The sequence below is a fragment of the Cricetulus griseus genome, chromosome 9 (genome assembly GCF_003668045.3).
Source record: "Cricetulus griseus strain 17A/GY chromosome 9, alternate assembly CriGri-PICRH-1.0, whole genome shotgun sequence".
Classification (NCBI taxonomy): Eukaryota; Metazoa; Chordata; class Mammalia; order Rodentia; family Cricetidae; genus Cricetulus; species Cricetulus griseus.
This window is the reverse complement of record NC_048602.1, coordinates 26644601-26663732: the sequence shown is the minus strand read 5'-3', so window position 1 is coordinate 26663732 and position 19132 is coordinate 26644601. Positions and strand designations below refer to the sequence as shown.

The window sequence follows — 19132 nt, the reverse complement described above, 5'->3', positions numbered from 1 at the left end:
GTAGGGCTACTGATATTTTGAGTTAATCTAGTATCCTGCCACTTTGCTGAAGGTTTTTATTATCTGTAGCAGTTGGCTGGTAGAGTTTTTCGGGTCACTTATGTAGACAATCACATTATCAGCAAACAGTGAAATCTTGACTTCTTCCTTTCCAATTTGTATCCCCATGATCTCCTTTTTTGTCTTATTCCTCTAGCTAGAAATTCAAGCACAATATTGAAGAGCTATGGAGGGAGTGGACAGCCTTGTCTTGTTCCTGATTTTAGAGGAATGGCTTTGAGTTTGTCTCCGTTTACTTTGATGTTGGCTGTTGGCTTACTGTATATTGTTTTTATTATGTTCAGGTATGTTCCTGTTATTCCTGATCTCTCCATGCTCTTTATCATGAAGGGATACTGGATTTTCTCAAAGCTTTTTCAACATCTAGTGAGATGATCATGTGGTGTTTTTTCTTCAGTTGGTTTATATGGTGGATTACATTGACAGATTTTCGAATGTTGAACTAACCCTGCATCCCTGTGATGAAGCCTGCTTTATCATGGTGGATAATTTTCCTGATATGTTCTTGGATTAGTTTTGCCAGTATTTTATTGAGTATTTTTGCAAATATGTTCATGAGCGAGATTGGTCTGTAGTTCCCTTTCTTTGTTGTGTCTTTGTGTGGCTTCAGTATCCAGGTTATTGAAGCCTCATAAAAAGTGTTTGGCAATGAACCTTCTGCTTCTATTGTGTGGAACAATTTGAGGAGTGTTGGTATTAGCACTTCTTTGTATTTCTGGTAGAATTCTGCACTGAAGCCGTCTGGCCCTGGTCTGTTTTTGGTTGGGAGACTTCTGATGATGCTTCTATTTCCTTAGAGGTTATAGGTCTGTTTAAGTTGCTTATCTGTTTTTGATTCAATGTTGGTAAGTGATATCTGTCCAGAAAATTGTCCTTTTTCTTTAAGTTTTCCAATTTTGTGGAGTACAGATTTTGAAAGTATGCCCTGAAGATTCTCTGGATTTCCTCAGTGTCCTTTGTTATGTCCTCCTTTTCCATTCTGACTTTGTTCATTTGCGTGTTCTCTTTCTGCCTTTTGGTTAGTTTGGATAATGGTTTGTCTGTCTTGGTGATTTTCCCACAGAACCAACTCTTTGTTACATTGAATCTTTGAATTGCTTTCTTTGTTTTGACTTTATTGATTTCTGCCCTCAGTTGGATTATTTCCTGGTGTCTACTCCTCCCGGGTGATTGGCTTCATTTCTTCTAGAGCTTTCAGCTGTGATGTCAATTCTCTGGTGTGACTATTCTCTAGTTTCTTCCTGTGAGCACTTAGTGCTATGAACTTTCCTCTTAGTACTGCTTTCAAAGTGTCCATATGTTTGGGTATGTTGTGTCTTCATTCTCATTGACTTTTAGGAAGTCTTTAATTTCTTTCTTTATTTCTTCTTTATTGCGTGTTGTTCAATTTCCACAAGTTGGTAGGTTTTCTGCAATTTGTGTTGTTGTTGAATTCTAACTTTAAAGAATGGTGGTCTGATAAGACACAGGGGGTTATTCCAATTTTTTGTACCTGTTGAGGTTTGCTATCTTGCCGAGTATGTGGTCAATTTTAGAGAATGTTCCATGTGATGCTGAAAAGAAGGTCTATTCTTTTGTGTTTGAATGGAAAGTTCTATTGTTGTCTGTTTTACCAGTTGGGCCCTAACTTCTGTTAGTTCTTTTGTCTGTTTGTTAAGTTTCTGTCTGCTGGTCCTGTCCAGTGGTGAGAGTGGGCTGTTGAAGTTTTATTTGTGATTTGAGTTTTAATAATGTTTCTTTTATGAATGTTCATGCCTTTGTATTTGGGGCGTAAATGTTTAAAATTGAGATTTCTTCATGATGGATTTTTCCTGTGATGAATATTAAAGGATCTTCTTCATCCATTTTGATTGAATTCAGTTTGAAGTCTAATTTCTTAGATCCTAGGATAGCTACCCAGCTCCTTTCTTGGTTGTGTTTGATTATAATACCTTATCCCAACCCTTTACTCTGAGGTAATGTCAGTTTTTGGATTTGAGGTGTATTTCTTGTATGCAGCAGAAGTATGGGTTCTATCTTCGCATGCAATCGGTTAGCCTGTGTCTTTTTATAGGCAATTTAGGTCCATTAATATTGAGAGAAATTAAGGACCATTGAGTGCTTATTCTAGTTTGTTTTTGTCTTGTTGTATGTAGTCGCATTGTATGTGGATTTACCCTGCTTTTTCTTTTGGGTTTTGGTAAAGTGGGATTATCTATCGCCTATGTTTTTATGATTGCAGTTAATTTCCTTAGGTTGGAGTTTTCCTTCTACAACTTTCTGTAGGGCTGGATTTGTTGATACGTGTTTAAATCTGGTTTCGTTGTGGAATATTTTGTCTTCTTCTTTTATATTAATTGAAAGCTTTGCTGGTTTTAGTAGTCTGTGCTGGCACCTGTGTTTTCTTAGAGTCGGTAGAATATCTGTCTAGGTCCTCCTGGCTTCAGAGTTTCCATGGAGAAGTCCGGTGTAGTTCTGACAGGTTTGCCTTAATATGCTAATTGGCCATTTTCCTTTGCTGCTGTTAATATTTTTTTGTAATTCTTTTCATTAGTTCAAATTAGGAACAAGCTGGTTTTACATGTCAATCCCTTCTCCCTCTCTCTCCTCTCCCTCCCAACCCTTAGTTCCCTACCCGGGAACTACCCCCCATTCCATCCGCTCTTCACTTCCCAGGTAGGATAGGGCCCTCAATGGGGGCTCCACAAAGTCCACCACATCATCCTCTGCTGGACCTAGGCCCTCCCCCATGTGTCTAGGTCAAGAGTGCATCCCTTAAAGTGGGATGGGCTCTCAACATCCTTTCTTACACCAGGGAAAAATACCAGGGGACCACTAGAGTGCAGAGGCCTCCTCATTGACATCCATGTTCAGGGGTCTGGATCTGTCCTGTGCTGGCCTCCCAGACAGCAGTCTGAGGTCCACGTGTTACCCCTTATTCAGGCCAGCTGTTTCTGTGGGTTTCACCAGCCTGCTACTGACCCCTTTGATCTTCATTCCTCCCCCTTTGCAACTAGGTTACAGAGTTCAGTTCAGTGCATATCTGTGGGTGTCTGCGACTGCTTCCATCAGCCATTGGAAGTAACAGGATACAAAATTAACTCAGATATTGGGATTTCTACACCAGCTTGTTTCTTGGGCCCATTTGATTGGAAAATAATTTCCCAATGGTTTACAATTAGAAGTGTTTTAATAGAGAAAAATCAAGAAGTAAAATATGGTTGAAAATACTTAAAATATATTCATTTGTCCAAAATGCCATAAATTGAATGGGTAGTTAATGTTATATTTATTAAAATTATGTACTCAGAGTTGTATTCAAGAAAAGTGTTAACTACATGAATTTAAATGGATTACAGAGTGTCTGAAGTATAACCAATGCCATATCAGGTATTCAAGGTCCACATTCAAATTCTTTATCCCTTGGAAATCATGTAGACTATTTTGCAATGATGAGAATGTGCTGGTCTCAGCTCAGCCACTGAGTGCCCTTTGAAAGCAGGCCATCTTCCTTTCAGAAAAGGAAGCAGTGAATTGCAAAACAAGTTTATTATTCTTCATCAGTAAAAAAGGGCAGATGGTTGGGTAGCATGCTCCCAAAATTGCATTAATTCCCTCCCAGTTTGGAATTTTTACTTGTACATAAAAACCAGAAAGGGTGATGAAATTGTTCAACCAATAAAAGAAGACAAAACAGCTCACCATCAACAAGATACTGTGAGTGGCTCTGCCCTCAGGAGATGGCTGGCAGGACAGGCTTGTGCTGTGGAGATGCTGGACTCTCTTGCGGTGTATGTAGAGGACAGTTACCATGTGCAGGCTGGTCCACATCATGATGGCCACGTAGAAGAGATCATAAATGAGAATGACACTCAAAAATGACCCTGAATTTTGTTTCCCAAAGTGCTTGTTTTGACAGTAAGGGTCCAAATATCCATTGCCAAAGTGAGTAGAATTGGTTTTGGCTATAACCATTTGAACCATATATGTATAGATGAGCAGGTTAATGAGCCAGGAGCAAAGTAAGGATGACAAAGTCAACTTGGAGAGTTTAGGCTTAAGCCATGACCACCGAGAATTACTGGGAGTGATGGTGATGACTTGAAATGTGCTCAGAATAGAGGTGGTACTGATGGACATACCCCGGGAGACTCTGAATATAAATAACACTGCCCTACAGCCAGCATCATCCAGAAATTTGGGTACTCCAAAGGACGACATGATAGGGGATATCAATGTGAATATGATCATCAGCACATTAACTATTGTCAGGTGCATGAAAATTGAATCAATCAACTTCTTAAAATGAGGCTTAAAGAAGAAAGTATATATGAATAAAATAAACAGTAATGAGTTACCTGTGACACCAACACATAACTGAGTTATGAGACAGACCCCCAAGATGGTATTACTTGGAAGCATGATCATGTTTGTCAGGTTTGTTAGTCCAGGAATGACGGAAAAAAGGACTGTATTATAAAACTATTTTTCAAATGACATTTGTGGGAAAAATATAACGATTGACAGCTCAGGAGGAGAACTGGTAAGTGAGAAATGTCCAATTCCTTTCTATTCTTTTTTGTTGTTTTGGACAGGGCTTCTTTGTGTATCAATGGCAGTTCCGGAACTTGCTCTGTAGACCAGGCTGGTCTCGAATTCACAGAGATCCACCTACCTCTGCCTCCTATGTGCTGGGATTAGAGGTGTTTGTCATCACTGCCTGAAGAAATGTCCAAATTCTTTCAATGTTAGGTTCAAGGATGACATCTTAGCATTCCAGGGATTCTTGACCATCATAGAGGGTAGAATACAGTGTTGGAAAGCAGGTCACATCCACCCAAACACCCTGAATTCATGTCAGGCAGAGGATATGCTGACCTATGTGAAAGCCAAATTTGCATGTCATAAGGCTCTTAATAACAGTTATTTGTTTTATGAGTATGAGTGCTTTGACTGTATGTTTGTGAACTATATGCATGCTTAAGAATCAAACGTTAGCACTCTGGAAGAGCAACCAAATGTCTTTCACAGTTGAACCATCCCTCCATTCCCAGATATTTTCATTCATCAGTTGATATGTTTTCCTTTAACCCAGGTATCACTGTAATCATGTTTGTAGCAACATTTGTTTCTAAAACATCGATGGTAGTGTGTGTACTTGAACATCAGTGGTGTAGACACACATGTGTTCCTGTCAGCTTTGTGATGACTGAATACTTGGACTTTCCATGTGGGATGCTTTCTTGCATTTCCCCTTACATGTTACCCAGCAGTGTTCTGAGGGATTTCATTTCCTTTCATCTCTTTTGCTAACAGCCTAGAGTTGAGCTGCTGATATGTGGAAAGCAAAGGCAAGGGTGAGACTACAAATCCACAGTGGTGAGCTCATCTTCACAAAAATGTGTTTTCTGTAACAAATGATGATCAAATCAGTGAGGTGGATTCTGATTGATAAACCCACTGTAACAAAGATTTATGTGTGTTGTTATTGCAACATCTGTATCCTATCGCCATCAGAAGATTGTTATGTTCTATGATTTTGTTGAATATATTTTCTGCCCATTTGATATTGGTTTCTTCACCTTCTTCTATGCCTATTATTCTTAGGTTTCGTCTTTCATGGGGTCCCATATTTCCTGGATATTTTGTGTTAGGGATTTGTTGGACTTAACAGCTGAACCATGTAACCAGTCCCCAGGAATTAGCGAATTTTTGCCAGGCACACAAATCTCTGTCTTGTCAGAAGCGCCTACTCTAGTCAATTTATTCTAGTACGAGGGACCAACTTTGAAATTCCTTAAAGAATTCAAACACTTAGGATATTGTTCTTCCATAATCCCAGTTATTTCTCACCTCAGCGATTCAGTTAGTTTCAAGGCTTGTCATTGTTAGCCATTGCTGTCTCTTATATAGTTTAACCGCACCCACCATCCTTAAGCTTAAAAAACACCTCTCATCTCTCCTTGGCCTTATGGCTTTTTCAGACCCACATTTGCTCTGGGATCAGTCTCATATTCCCAATTTTTATCCATACTGGATATGTAGTCATCCTCCTCACCTGAAATTTGTTTTTCACTCCTCTTTTCTCTCTGCTCTGTATCTGTCCTTAAATTCCCTAACTTGTCATTTTTTTTGTGACTCCCCATGGTCCTGAAAATGCCCACCACTAACCGTGTTATTAGTATTTTCTCCTGCAAAGAGTACCAGGGCTGGGTTAAAATGTCAGACTGTCATTTGAACCCAGATGAAACAGACTCACGCTATGACTTGCACAGGAAGATCCTATCAACGGAAAATGGAATCCCCAATAATTAGCATGCACTACTTTTGACATTCAAGAAAAAGAAATTTTCTGGGCTGTGGTGGTGAAAGCCTTTAATCCCAGTACTCAGGAGGCAGAGGCAGGTGGATCTCAGAGAGTTTCAGGCCACCCTGTTCTACTTAGCTAGTTCAGGACAGCCAGGGTAACACATAGAAACCCTGCTTTGAAGAAACGATTAGAACAAAAAAAAATGTAATTTGAATACCGATGAAGGGAGACATATATATATATATATATATATATATATCCCAGCACAACTGCTGTCCATATATAAAAATATGTGAATTTCAAATAAATATTACTATACTTAATTGTATACTTGTGTTACATCCTCCAAAATCATTAAAATTACAATAAAAATGTAAACCACATCAAAGGTACATATGCAGTTAAAAAAACAGAGCAGTGAACTATCTAGTTATATAAAATATATGTAAGTAATGAAAAATTAAAGTGATAATCTTAATTCCATCACATCTACAGACCATAAAATACAGAAGACAAATAATATTTAGCTCTGGCGATTTGAATTCTACTGAGAGCAAAATTGGAAATCTTCTTTTTTTTCTTTCTGTGAATGAAACTGTCAGCATGCTAGCATGTTGGAGAAAGAATGAAAAAATTCCACATTCTGGCTGCGTGTTAAAGATTCACCCTTTTACAGCAGTGCAAATACATCAAGCACAATGGAGAGGAAAAATATCCCTGTGCAAGTGATGATCAGCCCACAGCTGGAGTGCTACAGGAACATCAGAAAAATTAGATTTTTTCAGCATTGTGTATACTGTATATGAGATACAAGTGTAATTAAGGAAGATGCAATATTTAAAAGAAATGGAAGAAAATTTAAAACTAATTAACTGAAAATTTTCACCTTAAATAAGCTATACTTCTCAAAAGAAATGTTAAGGGAACACGATTACTGCATCCAAACAACCCAACTTTTGCAGCAGCATAAAACTTCAATTTGAGAATAAAATAGAGTTAATATCATCTATACATAATCAAGCTTAGAAAATTATAGGAGACCAAACAGTCACAAGCAATATGATGGGAACTTTTTTCTTTCCTGAGACAGGGTTTCTCTGTGTAGACCTGACTGTCCCGGAACTCACTCTGTAGACTAGGCTGGCCTTGAACTCCCAGAGATTTCCCTGCCTATGCTTTCCAAGTGCTGGAAATGAAGGTGTGTGTCAGCATGCCCACTTTGATGGGAAATGTTAACAAATATTTCTTGCATTTAATGAAGTCAAAAGACAAAAGAGAAAATGTGATATAAAAAATTGAGCTAAATGGCCTGGAGAGATGGCTCAGCAGTATAGAGCACAGGTTGCTCTTCCAGAGGACCCAGGTTCAATTCCAGCACTTACATTGCAACTCATAACTGTCTGAAACTCCATATCCAGGGGATCTGACACTCACTCAGACATTGAATGCAGGAAAAACATGAATGGGCAATAAATAAAATTAAATAAATTACATAAAAAGAACATCTTAAAAAATTAAGATGTGAACCGATAGGGCCAGTGTAACAAAACAGCACACAGTTTCCATAAAGAAGAAATCATTTGCCATCAGGCACGGATGAATTAAGTAGTAAATGTGACCTAATAACCAACATGAAAGAAGGGATCATCATTAATGGTCTGGTTGTCTTTTAGACAAAATTCTGTGTCTATAACACTGTGTTATAAAGTAATATAATAAGACTGGATAGATGACTCTAACTATTGGAAAGTGAGTTCAGACACAAAGCATCAATGTAAAGGTTGAGTGTGGTGAGCTGGATAGGTTGGTGAGAGGTGGATCCTCAAAGCCCTGTGAGCAGCTAATCTAGCCTACTGATGCACTCCAGGTTGAGTGAGAGATCCTGTCTCAAAAAATTAGGAGGAGGTAGAGGAAAACACATAATGTCAGTGTCTATCCTGTACACACACATGAACAAGGGATCACAAGTCACATACATGCATACACCTCCTGATTCCCAGCATGTTAAAAATAAATGCATATCTTGGCAATCACATAATGAAAAAAATCCATTATTAAAATGCGCTGTATCTGTTATAGAAATGTGTGTGTAAACTAGATAAAAGACATTAAGAAATGATGGCTTCATATGCAAAAGGAAATGTAAGACGAAATCTAAAATGAAAGAGTTGAATAAATAAAAGCAGGTCCATAGCTAACAACAGAAATAAATGTACAGGAAAAGTAAAGCCAAGGCAGAGACTATGCTAACTCTCCTCTGTGAGACTTTGCTGTGGTCCAGGAGGAAAGACAAAGCACCCAGGGGAAATGTTGTATACAGCATCTGGCAAACTGCAGACTCTTGTTAAAAGGTTGCACTATGACTACCTAAGCCAATATGAGCCTTTAAGAGAAATGTACAAAATTTTGTAAGATACAAGATTCCTCCAGTGATTTTAGAATTCTAAAAGGTCATAGAAGTTCCATATTCTCCTGAGATGGAATCATTGACTAGGTCAGATGAAGGAGTGTTAACAGAAGGAAAAATGGGGGCTTGAGATGTCTCAGGGGTTGAGAGCACTGGCTGGTCTTCCAGGGAGCCTGGCTTTGATTCCCAACACCACACAGAGACTCATAATTTTCTGTAACACCAATTCTAGGGAATCTGGCATCTTTTTCTCGGGTATTTCACCCATGTGGTGCACAGACATACATTCAGGCAACCATCATACAATAAAATACAGAATAAAAATTGAAAATGAAAAAATTGTAAGAATACTTATGAAGATCCAGAGAAGTATTGAACCAGAAAGAAAGAAAGAAAGAAAGAAAGAAAGAAAGAAAGAAAGAAAGAAAGAAAGGAAAGAAGGGAAGTGTACTAAATTGACAAAAAAAAGTAGAGAAAAATAAATCTGAAAGAACAAAAACCCAAAGTGTAAGGCAGGATAGACTCGGGGAAAGAGAGGAAGAGTGAAAAGGAGTTTATACACACCTCCCACTATGAGAGCTGAGGGCTGGGGATCCTTGTTCAGGGCAGTGTGAATCCCAAGTTGGGCAGGAAGCATCACAGGTGCAAAGCATCTTGAAAAGGCTGTCTAACAGGAGCCATGACTAAATAAGGGACAGGTTAAGAGGACTGTTCTTCCCAGTGGACATGAACCAGCTTGTCACCCATGGCGCCAGTGGCCTTGTTGACTGTGCACATTTTGCTGCACTCCAAGGAAAACTTCACTTTCCAGATCCAGTGTGACTCTCATGGTGATTGACTAAGTCAACTAAACAAGAGTTCTGTCTCTGTCTGAATGTGTGCCTTTCCCAAGTTGAACTACGTCAGAAAGCAAACTTTCCAATCTGGGAAATCATTAAAAGTTTTCAGGCACATGTGGAAAGTATCACAGCCATTATCAGCTGACGGCAGGAACTTCTCCGTTTCTCTGTTGATTTCTCCAGTGACCCATTGCTCTTTCAAGATGTATTGCTCAACCTTCAAATCTTCGTGCAATTTCTCTTGCTACTTAGATCCAGTTTTATTACCTCGTCTGATAAAGTACAAGTAATTATACTGGTTCTTTTGTCTGTCTTTCTTTTCTTCCTTTTTTTTTTCTTTTTCCCAAGACAGGCGTTCTTTTTTACTTTTATTATTTTATACATTTTACATACCAACTGTAGTTTCCCCTCCCTCCCTCCCTCACCCCTCCCATGGGGAGTTAGCAAAGCCTGTTACACTCAGTTGAGGCAGGACCCCCACCTCCACTTCTGAGCCACAGCTCCAGCCTGTAACCCATTCTAAAACACAATTTCTTCTTTGATTCTTTATGAATTTCACATCATGCAACTAAATCTGTTCACCTCCCAGTCCCCCCAAATCCTCCCCTTACCCTTGCAACACACAGGCACAAAAGAAAATTTTAAAAAATCAAAGCAAAGCAAGCAAAGAAACAAAATCAAGAACAAAACAACCCCCTCCCCACCCTCCCCCCCAAAAAAAAACCCTCTTCGATTCTCCAACACCTCTTCATTCATCTTCGTGGCATTGGGAACGGTGTGTCATGTAGTATATACCCTTTTGTCCAATCAGCTTTACTAGCAAATGTTCATTGCAATGGGTCTGGTTCACTGTCATCACTGGATTCTAACCAAAACTCCTCTGAGTTATCCCATGGCCGCCCCTAGTCATGGCTACCCTGCTGATATCATTCCACAGTACCAGTCCCTTCTTGAGCTCCAGTAGACCCTGACCCTGGGTACCATAGGGCCACAAATCTAGACATAGCACCCATCAGTGCCCCAGGCCCCAGTGACACCATGGCTCTGGGTGGCAGTACCCGCATACCCAGATCTGTATGGCCCCAGGTGAACTATGTGGTCGGACCACAGACCTAGACATGGTCCTTGGCAGCAGCCCAGGTTTGGATGTCACCATGACCACAGGTAGCGGTGAAGGCCACCGGGATCTGCATGGCTCCCAGTGGCAGTGTGGCCATCGGATACCAACAAGGCTCCAGGTGACCCTGGGAATCAGCATCGCCCTCGATGGCAACATGAACCATAGACATCAACACAGACCCTGGCCATAGTATGGTCACTGACTCAGACATGACCCCCAGCTGCAGCCTGGCTTGGATGGCACCATGGCACCAGGCAGTATGTGCCACTCATATATGTATGATCCTGGCTGCAGTATGGACCCTGGGCACCACCATGGTCCCAGGTGGCTGATCAGACTGCGGGCAACCACATGGCCTTTGGTTGCAACAGGAACCACAGATGTCTCAGACTCTGGCTGCTGGCCATAGACCAAGACATGGCCCTTGGCAGCAGCCTGGGCTTGGACAACACCAGGCTACCCATACCAGTGTGGCTCTAGTGTTAGTACGGCCCTCGGGGACACCAACAAGGCCACAGGTTGTAGCCCAAACTGTTGGCTTCTGGGTAGCCTTTGGTAGCAACATGGGCTATGAGTGTTAACATAGACCCTGGCTTCTCTAGGGGCACAGACCCAGATGTGGCCCTCAGAAGCAGCTCAGGCCTGGCTCCAGGTGACAGCACAGGCCATCCAGATCAATGTGGCTCTGGTGGTGGCCTTTGGACACCTACCTGGCCACAGGTGGCAGCCCAGGCACTGGGTTTCCCTGTGGCCTTTGGTGACACCATGGGCATGGATGTCCACACAGACCCTGACTGTGGTAGGACCTTGAACCCAGGCGTGGCTCTTGGTGACAGCCTGGGCCCAGTTGTCACTGGTGGTTTTTGCTCTGGTGACTGGAGAGTGAGGGCAGAAGCAGACTTCGGACAGCAGCACCCGGGCACACATCTAGTTTAATGTGGACACTCACAGGCGTATATACATACATTGTCATTTGCTAAAGGCGTATGGCATTGATTGTTCAATGGGTCTGAATGGCTTGCAATGCGTCACGTGGGAGTGTACATGAGGAGAGGCTGAATATCCAGGCAGTGTGTCTGCAGACAAGCGGCAGGCAAAAGAGTTTTTGGAGAGATTCTGAGGGTCTCTGGTTAGCCTAGATGCCATTATGTTTGTGTCGTCTAGTGTGCCAGGGAGGGACTTGGTCTGTTCAAATAACTACAGGAGTCAGTTGTCAGTTTTTTGGTTTTTTTTGTTGTTGTTGTTTGGTTTTGTTTTTATTTTATTTTATTTTTTCTCATCTTTCCTGTTGTTTAGCAGCACCATCTGGACTGAAACTGATTCCCTCATGTTTGCTCTTTTTCTACTGTCTCAAGGCTAAATAGTATTTAATTGATTTTTTTGTTTTGTTTTTAATACAGGATATGATCTTCCACACTGAAATACCTTCCCCCAAAAGCAGGAGGAACAATCCATATACAACAAGCTTTTCTGGAGAGAACATGGAGATCAGATTTTGAGCTACCCGTTTTTTTGTTTTGTTTTGTTTTTGTTTTTTTAAATCCATCATCTCAGAAAAGCCATGATGTCCACCCTGGCGCCATTCATTTGGGTGATTTCCTGATGTAATTGTAGGAAAAGTGTAATGAATGGTTCCCTATCCCGGGTGAGTACTGTCTTTGGAGCTTTAGGGCTGAGGAGTGGCTAAGACGTGTTTGGTACTAGGAGAGACGAACTGAGGTGTATCTGGGTTACCTGAGCTAAATCCCAGAGGCCATTTGGCACATCCTGTATGGTACTACGTGGTGATGGAGTTTAAGTAGGCCTTCTTGGAGAAGTTGGGCATCAAATACTTTGGTTGTTAGCCTTGACATATTGTTTAAAGCTGCTGCTGTCTGTACAGAATTTTGCACGGAAGTTACTGCAGTGGCTGTTGCTGCTGTGGCAGGTAAACCTGAGGCTATAGCTGCTGTTATGGCTGAAACCAAAATCCCTCTTATGTCTTTGTAATACAGCAGAAAGGTTGTCATTAAAAGTCATATGCCCTTGCCATCTGTCTGTAGCATTAGCAGGAAACCAGGTGAGTGCACAGCAATAAAGAGGTGTTGCCATAATTAGGGTCCCAGCAAGGGGAGAGGGTTCATTTCACCTCAGTACAGTTAAGAGTAGATCCATTGGATGAGAGCCAAGACAAAAAAAGAAGGGTGGCCGGACACAGGCATGTCCTATGTAGGTAAGGTTAATAGCAGGTCCCCAAAGGGTTCTATTGATGGAGTGGATGCTTTTCTCAACAGGCTGTGAGTTAGCTGCTTTGGAAGTGGAGCCAAAAAAAATGGATGATTCCCTGCATCAACACAAAGGGTCGGAAATCTAAACAGGACCATGGGTCACAAACTGACAGGCCCAAACTGACTGGCGTGGCCAGCCGTTATCAGGCATCGGATCCCACAGATTACACAGGGGTATTCTGTGGATGGATTTCAGAAGGACTGACCCCAAAGAGCTGGGAGGGAGGATGGTCGGGGGGGTGGGGGTGGGTAGACAAACATCCTGGAAATCGCAGGATCCATTCGGGGCAGACATCCCAACCTCCGCAAAGATTGCAGTTCCATAAATAGCGTTTAAGCATCGTACCAGAAAAAAGTGTCATTGATTCCGGCCACGTATCTGTTCCTGAACAGGATTTCCTCGATACCATAGGCCTTGGGGGGCGGGGGGGGTGTATGGTAGTGCAGAGTACTCTTCTCCCTGGTATTGTCTATTTATTCAAATTGCAAAATCTCCTGTGTTATCTTTGCCAAGAGGAAAAAATGGTGGCGGGGGGGGGGGTGGGGGCAGGCATCTTCATGGAGGGAAAACCTAACCAAACCAGGCTCCAGATGAAAGACGCTGTTAAAGGGAGGAAGCACAGGTGAATTAACCGGGAGAATGGGGGAGCGGGTCAGCTGTTTTAGGGTTGTTACTGCATATGATTGGCAATCGAGAGAGTTCCAGGAGACAGGCGTTAAAAACGGAGGGGCTCTAACTGAGGCCCGCAACAGACGCCGAGCCTGAGCCTGAGAATTAGAGGCAATAACGTACATAAGCAGGAATAGGGTCCTGTCTCTAGCTCCTCCGGGGACACGGTTTGGGGACTCTGTTAATAAGGCTTTACGAGCTCCGCTAGTTATGAGGGGGAGCTGGCCCAGGTCGTCTACTCTGGCTGTGACTCCATCTCTGGGGTCCTCCTCCTGGCTTCCACACATCTTGCATCCCCAGGGAGGTGTTATCTTTCTGGACCAGATCCTCTTACCTCTTGTCCAGTGACAGGCTGTCCATCATCGATGGCAGTCTCTCAATTCTCTGTATATGGCTTGACGGCTCGCCCAGGTACCCGAGTGGCTTTTTTTCTGCTCCTTCTGGGAAAACAGAAGCAAAATCTTGACCTGTTGTTGTTCTTGACCCCTCCACCGATTATCTATAGGGGGTCTCACTACAGGACTAGTGGCAATGGTGTAGCTCAAGGGAGCATGACTTCCCAGTGCTTATAAGCAGGGGTTAATCCAGATTTATAAAAATCTAAAAATTAAATGTAAATAAGGCTGATATTAATTTTTCTTGCGGGTGTGTATGAATCCCTTCCCTCTTTTCGCTTTGTAAGTGAAGCGTTCACATGCCTGACAATGGCTTGTCCTTGGGGATTGTAGAGAATGCCCGTGTTATGAGCAATGTTCCAGTCAGCCCAGAGGGCATTAAATTGAGTGTGTATAGACTGGGCCATTATCTGTTTTGATAGAATAAGGAACCCCCACGGCTAACATGGCGGTTTTCATAGCAAATATGGCCGCTTTTAAATTTCTTTTGATAGCGCCTCTGTGAAAATGGAGGAGGAGTAGGTATCAATAATCACATGGACATATTTTTGGTGTCCACAAAGAGACCATCTGCCAAAGAGCGTTAGAGCGCAGTCCTCGAGGATTTGCACCTGTGGGCTGTAAAGGGCCTATTCAGAGGAGTGATCCTCAGGAGGCCCAACTGTGAACTAAATGCTTGCCAGAGACTTTTGTGAAATCTGGGAATAACCTGTGGGAGGGAGGGAGGGAGGACACAGCGTTACGAAAGCGAGCATGTAGCGCTCTAGCTTGGTCTAGTGGTGAGAGCATGAGGGCAGAAACAGCTTGATCCACCAATGCATTTCCCTGTGAAATTACTCTGGGGACATTTTAATGGGAGCGGGCATATTGCATAGAGAAAGGGGCAGACTGTTGCTCAATTAACATTTGGAGCTCTTTGTGTAACCCACAGAAACAGCTGATTTGAACAAGGGGGAGCCCAGACTGATAGCTGGGAAACCAGCATGGGACTGTTCCAGACCCGATGAACGTGGGTGTCAGTGAGGAGACCTGGGAAATCTATGGAGCCTCTTGTAGCAGTTCAGTACTTATCCCCAGCATAGGAATGGACTTTGGGAGCCCATTCCACATAGAGGGATACTCCCTGAGCCTAGACACACGGGGGTGGGCCTAGGCCCTATCCCAAAGGATATGACAGACTCTGAAGACTCCCTATGGAAGGCCTCACCCTCACTGGGGAGCAGAAAGGGTATGGGGTAGGTAGGGTGTTAGTTGGGGAGGGTAGGGGAGGAGAGGAGGGAAAGGGAACTGGGATTGACATGTAAAACAATCTTGTTTCTAATTCAAATTTAAAAATGGCCAAAAAAAATAAAATAAAATCAGAAACAAAACAAAAATACAACAACAAAAACACATCGGGAGCTAAGTCACAGCCATAAAAAGTGGGCTCTTTGTTGGTTTTAATGTTGCATGGAGCAAGGATTTTATCCCATTAGAAGCATGCTGACTATTACTAAAACTATTGAGAGAGTCTTGATAGTCCTGGAGGAGTGTCAGAACAGCCAAAAGTTCACCACGCTGAACTGCTCCTTTAAAGCATTGGGTGTACGCCTGTGGTTTGTTGCCTATTAAATGTAAAATATAGTTGAATTTTGTAGGTTTGGCATTTGTGGCAAAATAGACAAACTTTTTTGTGTGTGGGAGGTGGAGGGGGCGGGGAGGTGGGAGGGATAACGATTATCAATCTGACCATGGAATATAAATGGAAAATTTGAGCTGTAGGATTAGAGGAGAAATTCCAAGCTAAATAGATTCTATGACACTGGAAGCACAATTTGACCTGGGTCTTTTCCAATTATTAACTGGGAGGTCTTAAGAATTTTCAGAGCTTTGGGGAGCAGTGGTTACACACTCCTTTAATCCCAGCACTCCGGAGGCAGACGTAGGTAGATCTTTTTGTGACTTTGAGTCCAGCCTGGTCTACAGATTAAGTTCCAGGACAGATTCCAAAGCTACAGAGAAACCCTGTCTTGAAAAAAAAAAAAAAAGCAAACAAAAAAAAAAGATTTTTGAGAGCCAATGTAAAAATACCATCTATGAAAGGGATAATTGTAGGAGCGGAGGACTATGCTAAATCTACCCAGTAGACTATCCGATCGGGGTAATCCAGGTGTTGGCATGACCAAGCCTCAGAGTTCTTTATTGGGATAATATCTACACAGCATAGTCAGGTTTAAGCTTGCATTAACTAGGCTTTTTGGAGCCTCCTCCGTGATAGTCAGGGGTTCCTCAGGTCTCTTTGCACCTCAAAAAAAGGCAAGGAGAGGGGTCAATTGGCCAGTGGTAACAGGACCCAGGCAAGGTTTCCCAAAAATGTCTGCATGGATGATAAAGTTGGAGGAGTTGGGAATTTGAATTGTAACTTTTCTATCATTATTTATAATGTGCCCTAGAAACATATAAGACTCCTGGCTTTGTACCTCTTCAACAGACACCTGTGCTCCTTTTTAAAAGTAGGACTTTTGTAATCTTTGTCAGCAAGTTCTTTCTTTCTTTTTCTTTCTTTTTTTTTTTTTTTCAAGGCAGGGTTTCTCTGTGTAGCTTTGGAGCCTATCCTGGCACTCACTCTGGAGACCAGGCTGGCCTCGAACTCACAGAGATCTGCCTGCCTCTGCCTCCGGAGTGCTGGGATTAAAGGCATGCGCCACGAACGCCCGGCGTCAGCAAGTTCTTTTATTAAATGGTCTGCATTAGGATGGCCAATTAGAATTGTCCAATGTAATGGACAACGTAACAGCCTTAACTACTGGTTTTAAAGTCTCCCCTACATAAACTCGACAAATTGTTGAACTATTTTTCATGCACTGTGGGAACATCCTCCAGTGGTGTCTGTGTTGTTCTCGGCTGGGATTGAGGAAGCAAGTCTCTGCTTGTCATCAGGATGGAGAGGAATGGATTAAAAAAAACAGTCCTTTATGTCGGTGGTTATTATACAATAACTATTGGGGATGGTTGAGAGCAGGGAGGCCAGCTAAGTAACCCCTATGGCCTGCATGGCTGTGCTAATTTCCCTTAAATTATGGAGACATTTGAATTTGTCTGATTTTTTTTTCTTTATAACAAAACCGGGAGAGTTCTAGGGGCTAGTAGATGGTTCAATGTTTCCCACCTTTAATAGTTCCTTAACTAAATTTTATAATGCTTCGTATTCCCCCCAGCACGACTGGTCACCCAAAGCAGGGTGCTGGAGTTCCAGAGGGGGAAAGGAGCTTCTTAGTGTCAGTGACCTTTAGAATTGGGGGTAGCCTTTCATTCCAAGTTTATCATGGACTATGCAATCATCATAAAAGGCTTTATTGTCAGTGGTGACTGTCAGGTTTTTGCTTAGAGATGAAGAAGGGGGACAAGATGAGACTAAGAGACATATTAACCAGTTTATTATAGGCCGGGCAGAGTAGAGAGACTAAGAGAGAAGAGAACAGGGTTAATGGCTGACCGCCATGGCTGGTCTGTAGAGAAAGAGGCAGAGAGAAGAGGGGCAGAGAGAGCGTAAATGGGCAGGGGTCTGTCTTTTAAAGAGGTCCTCTATACCTGCCTGCAGACTTAGTTCCCATGGAACCCTGGGCTGCCCGGGGTACTGCCTGAGTGGATTCTGCCAGGAAACAGGAGCAGGCCAGCATAATGCCTGAACCTTTCAGTGACTACCACATCCTATCTTCCAAAAGATCTCTTCCCCATAGGTTATTGGGGAGGTCTAGCAAAATGGGGGATGGGGAGAGGTAATTGCCTTCATTATTTTCCCATATCACCTGTCGAGATCTCTGTTAAGATGGTGACTGTCCTCCAACACCCTTGACCATAGGGCCAGGGCGGAGTTTCCAGGGGGCGGGTATTTCGTCCTTCTTCAAACACTTTGTTTCTGCACCCATGTTAATAATGCCTCCAAACATGGCATCACCTATTTTAAATCTCATTCTTGCTTGGTGGGTCCCTATAGGAATGGTCCAGAGTATTTAAGGGGTCCCCCGTTGGAAGTTTAAACTTTAGTGTTTTTAGATCTACAATCTCTAGCTCAGTGGAATCGGGTTTTTGTTTGTTTGTTTGTTTGTTTACATTTAGTGCAAACCGATGGAGGCCTCGTTCCCTCGGCATTCTGAGTTTTGCTTGGGCATTGCAAAATGTCCCTGACCTCCACATACCCAGCAGCCATTTGTGGGACCCAAAGCCTCATTTGTCTTAAGGTGTCTTGCTAAAGCAGCCGCAAGTGCCTCTCTGCTTGGTTAGAAGCGGTACCTAAACCCCTCGTATTTTGAACCAGGGCAACAGCTTTCCTTGCCTCAGCGGTGGCTCTAACCCAAATCAGTTCCTTCGCTGGAGCTTAAGCCTCCCCCAGGTGGCACGTTACTGCCTCTTGCACCCGGTAGAAAAAATCTGCCACATGCTCGCTGGGTTTTTGCTTTAGTCCAGAAAGCACAACATTAGTCCCCTCGGTGGTGTGGTTAATTGCTTTTGTGGCCCAAAGCCGCACTTGGTCAGAGTAGTTAGGCAGTCCTTGCATGTGCAAAGCCAATACACCCTCACCTTGTAAGGCATGGGGTGGGTGGCTCCGGGAACTTATCTAGCAACACTTCCCTGTCCGAGAATTTCCCCCTCATCCGAAAATGTGGTTTTCCTTTGGAGGAATTGCCCTCCAGAGAGGACAGCTCTCATCACAATTTTCCAGTCCCGAGGGGGCGTTTAACGTAGCGGCCATGGATTCGAACATCTGAGTAACAAAAGGGAAGCGCTGCCCATTCTCCATGACTGCCTTCCTTTGTAAGGTCTCCACATTTTGTCGTTTGCATCTTTGCTGTCCGCCTTGTTGTTGGGTAAAATCACTGGGAATAATTACGGAAACTCTAAAGGAGGGTTTCTCATAGCATTATAAAGCTTGGGGGAGAAAGCAGCGGGGGCCAGGAACTCAGCGGGTTTTCTTTGTCTAAGGATTAGGCGTCACTGTTGCGGAAAATGAAAACAGCGGCCAATTTGGGCTTTCGGTTTTTGATCTTGCCTGGGGAGAAGCGGTTGCAAGCTGATTTTTTAGCACTTTCAATGGAATACGGAGGG

The 19132-nt window shown here is 42.8% G+C and overlaps 1 protein-coding gene across 1 annotated transcript; it reads right to left on the bottom strand.

Annotated features, from left to right (window-relative positions):
- Nucleotides 1-3513: 3513 nt before the first annotated feature.
- On the bottom strand, nucleotides 3514-4461 carry LOC100773773 (vomeronasal type-1 receptor 4-like). The gene has a single exon (XM_027431291.1). The coding sequence runs from the start codon at nucleotides 4459-4461 to the stop codon at nucleotides 3514-3516; it is 948 nt and encodes a 315-aa protein (XP_027287092.1).
- Between the last annotated feature and the right edge of the window lie 14671 nt (nucleotides 4462-19132).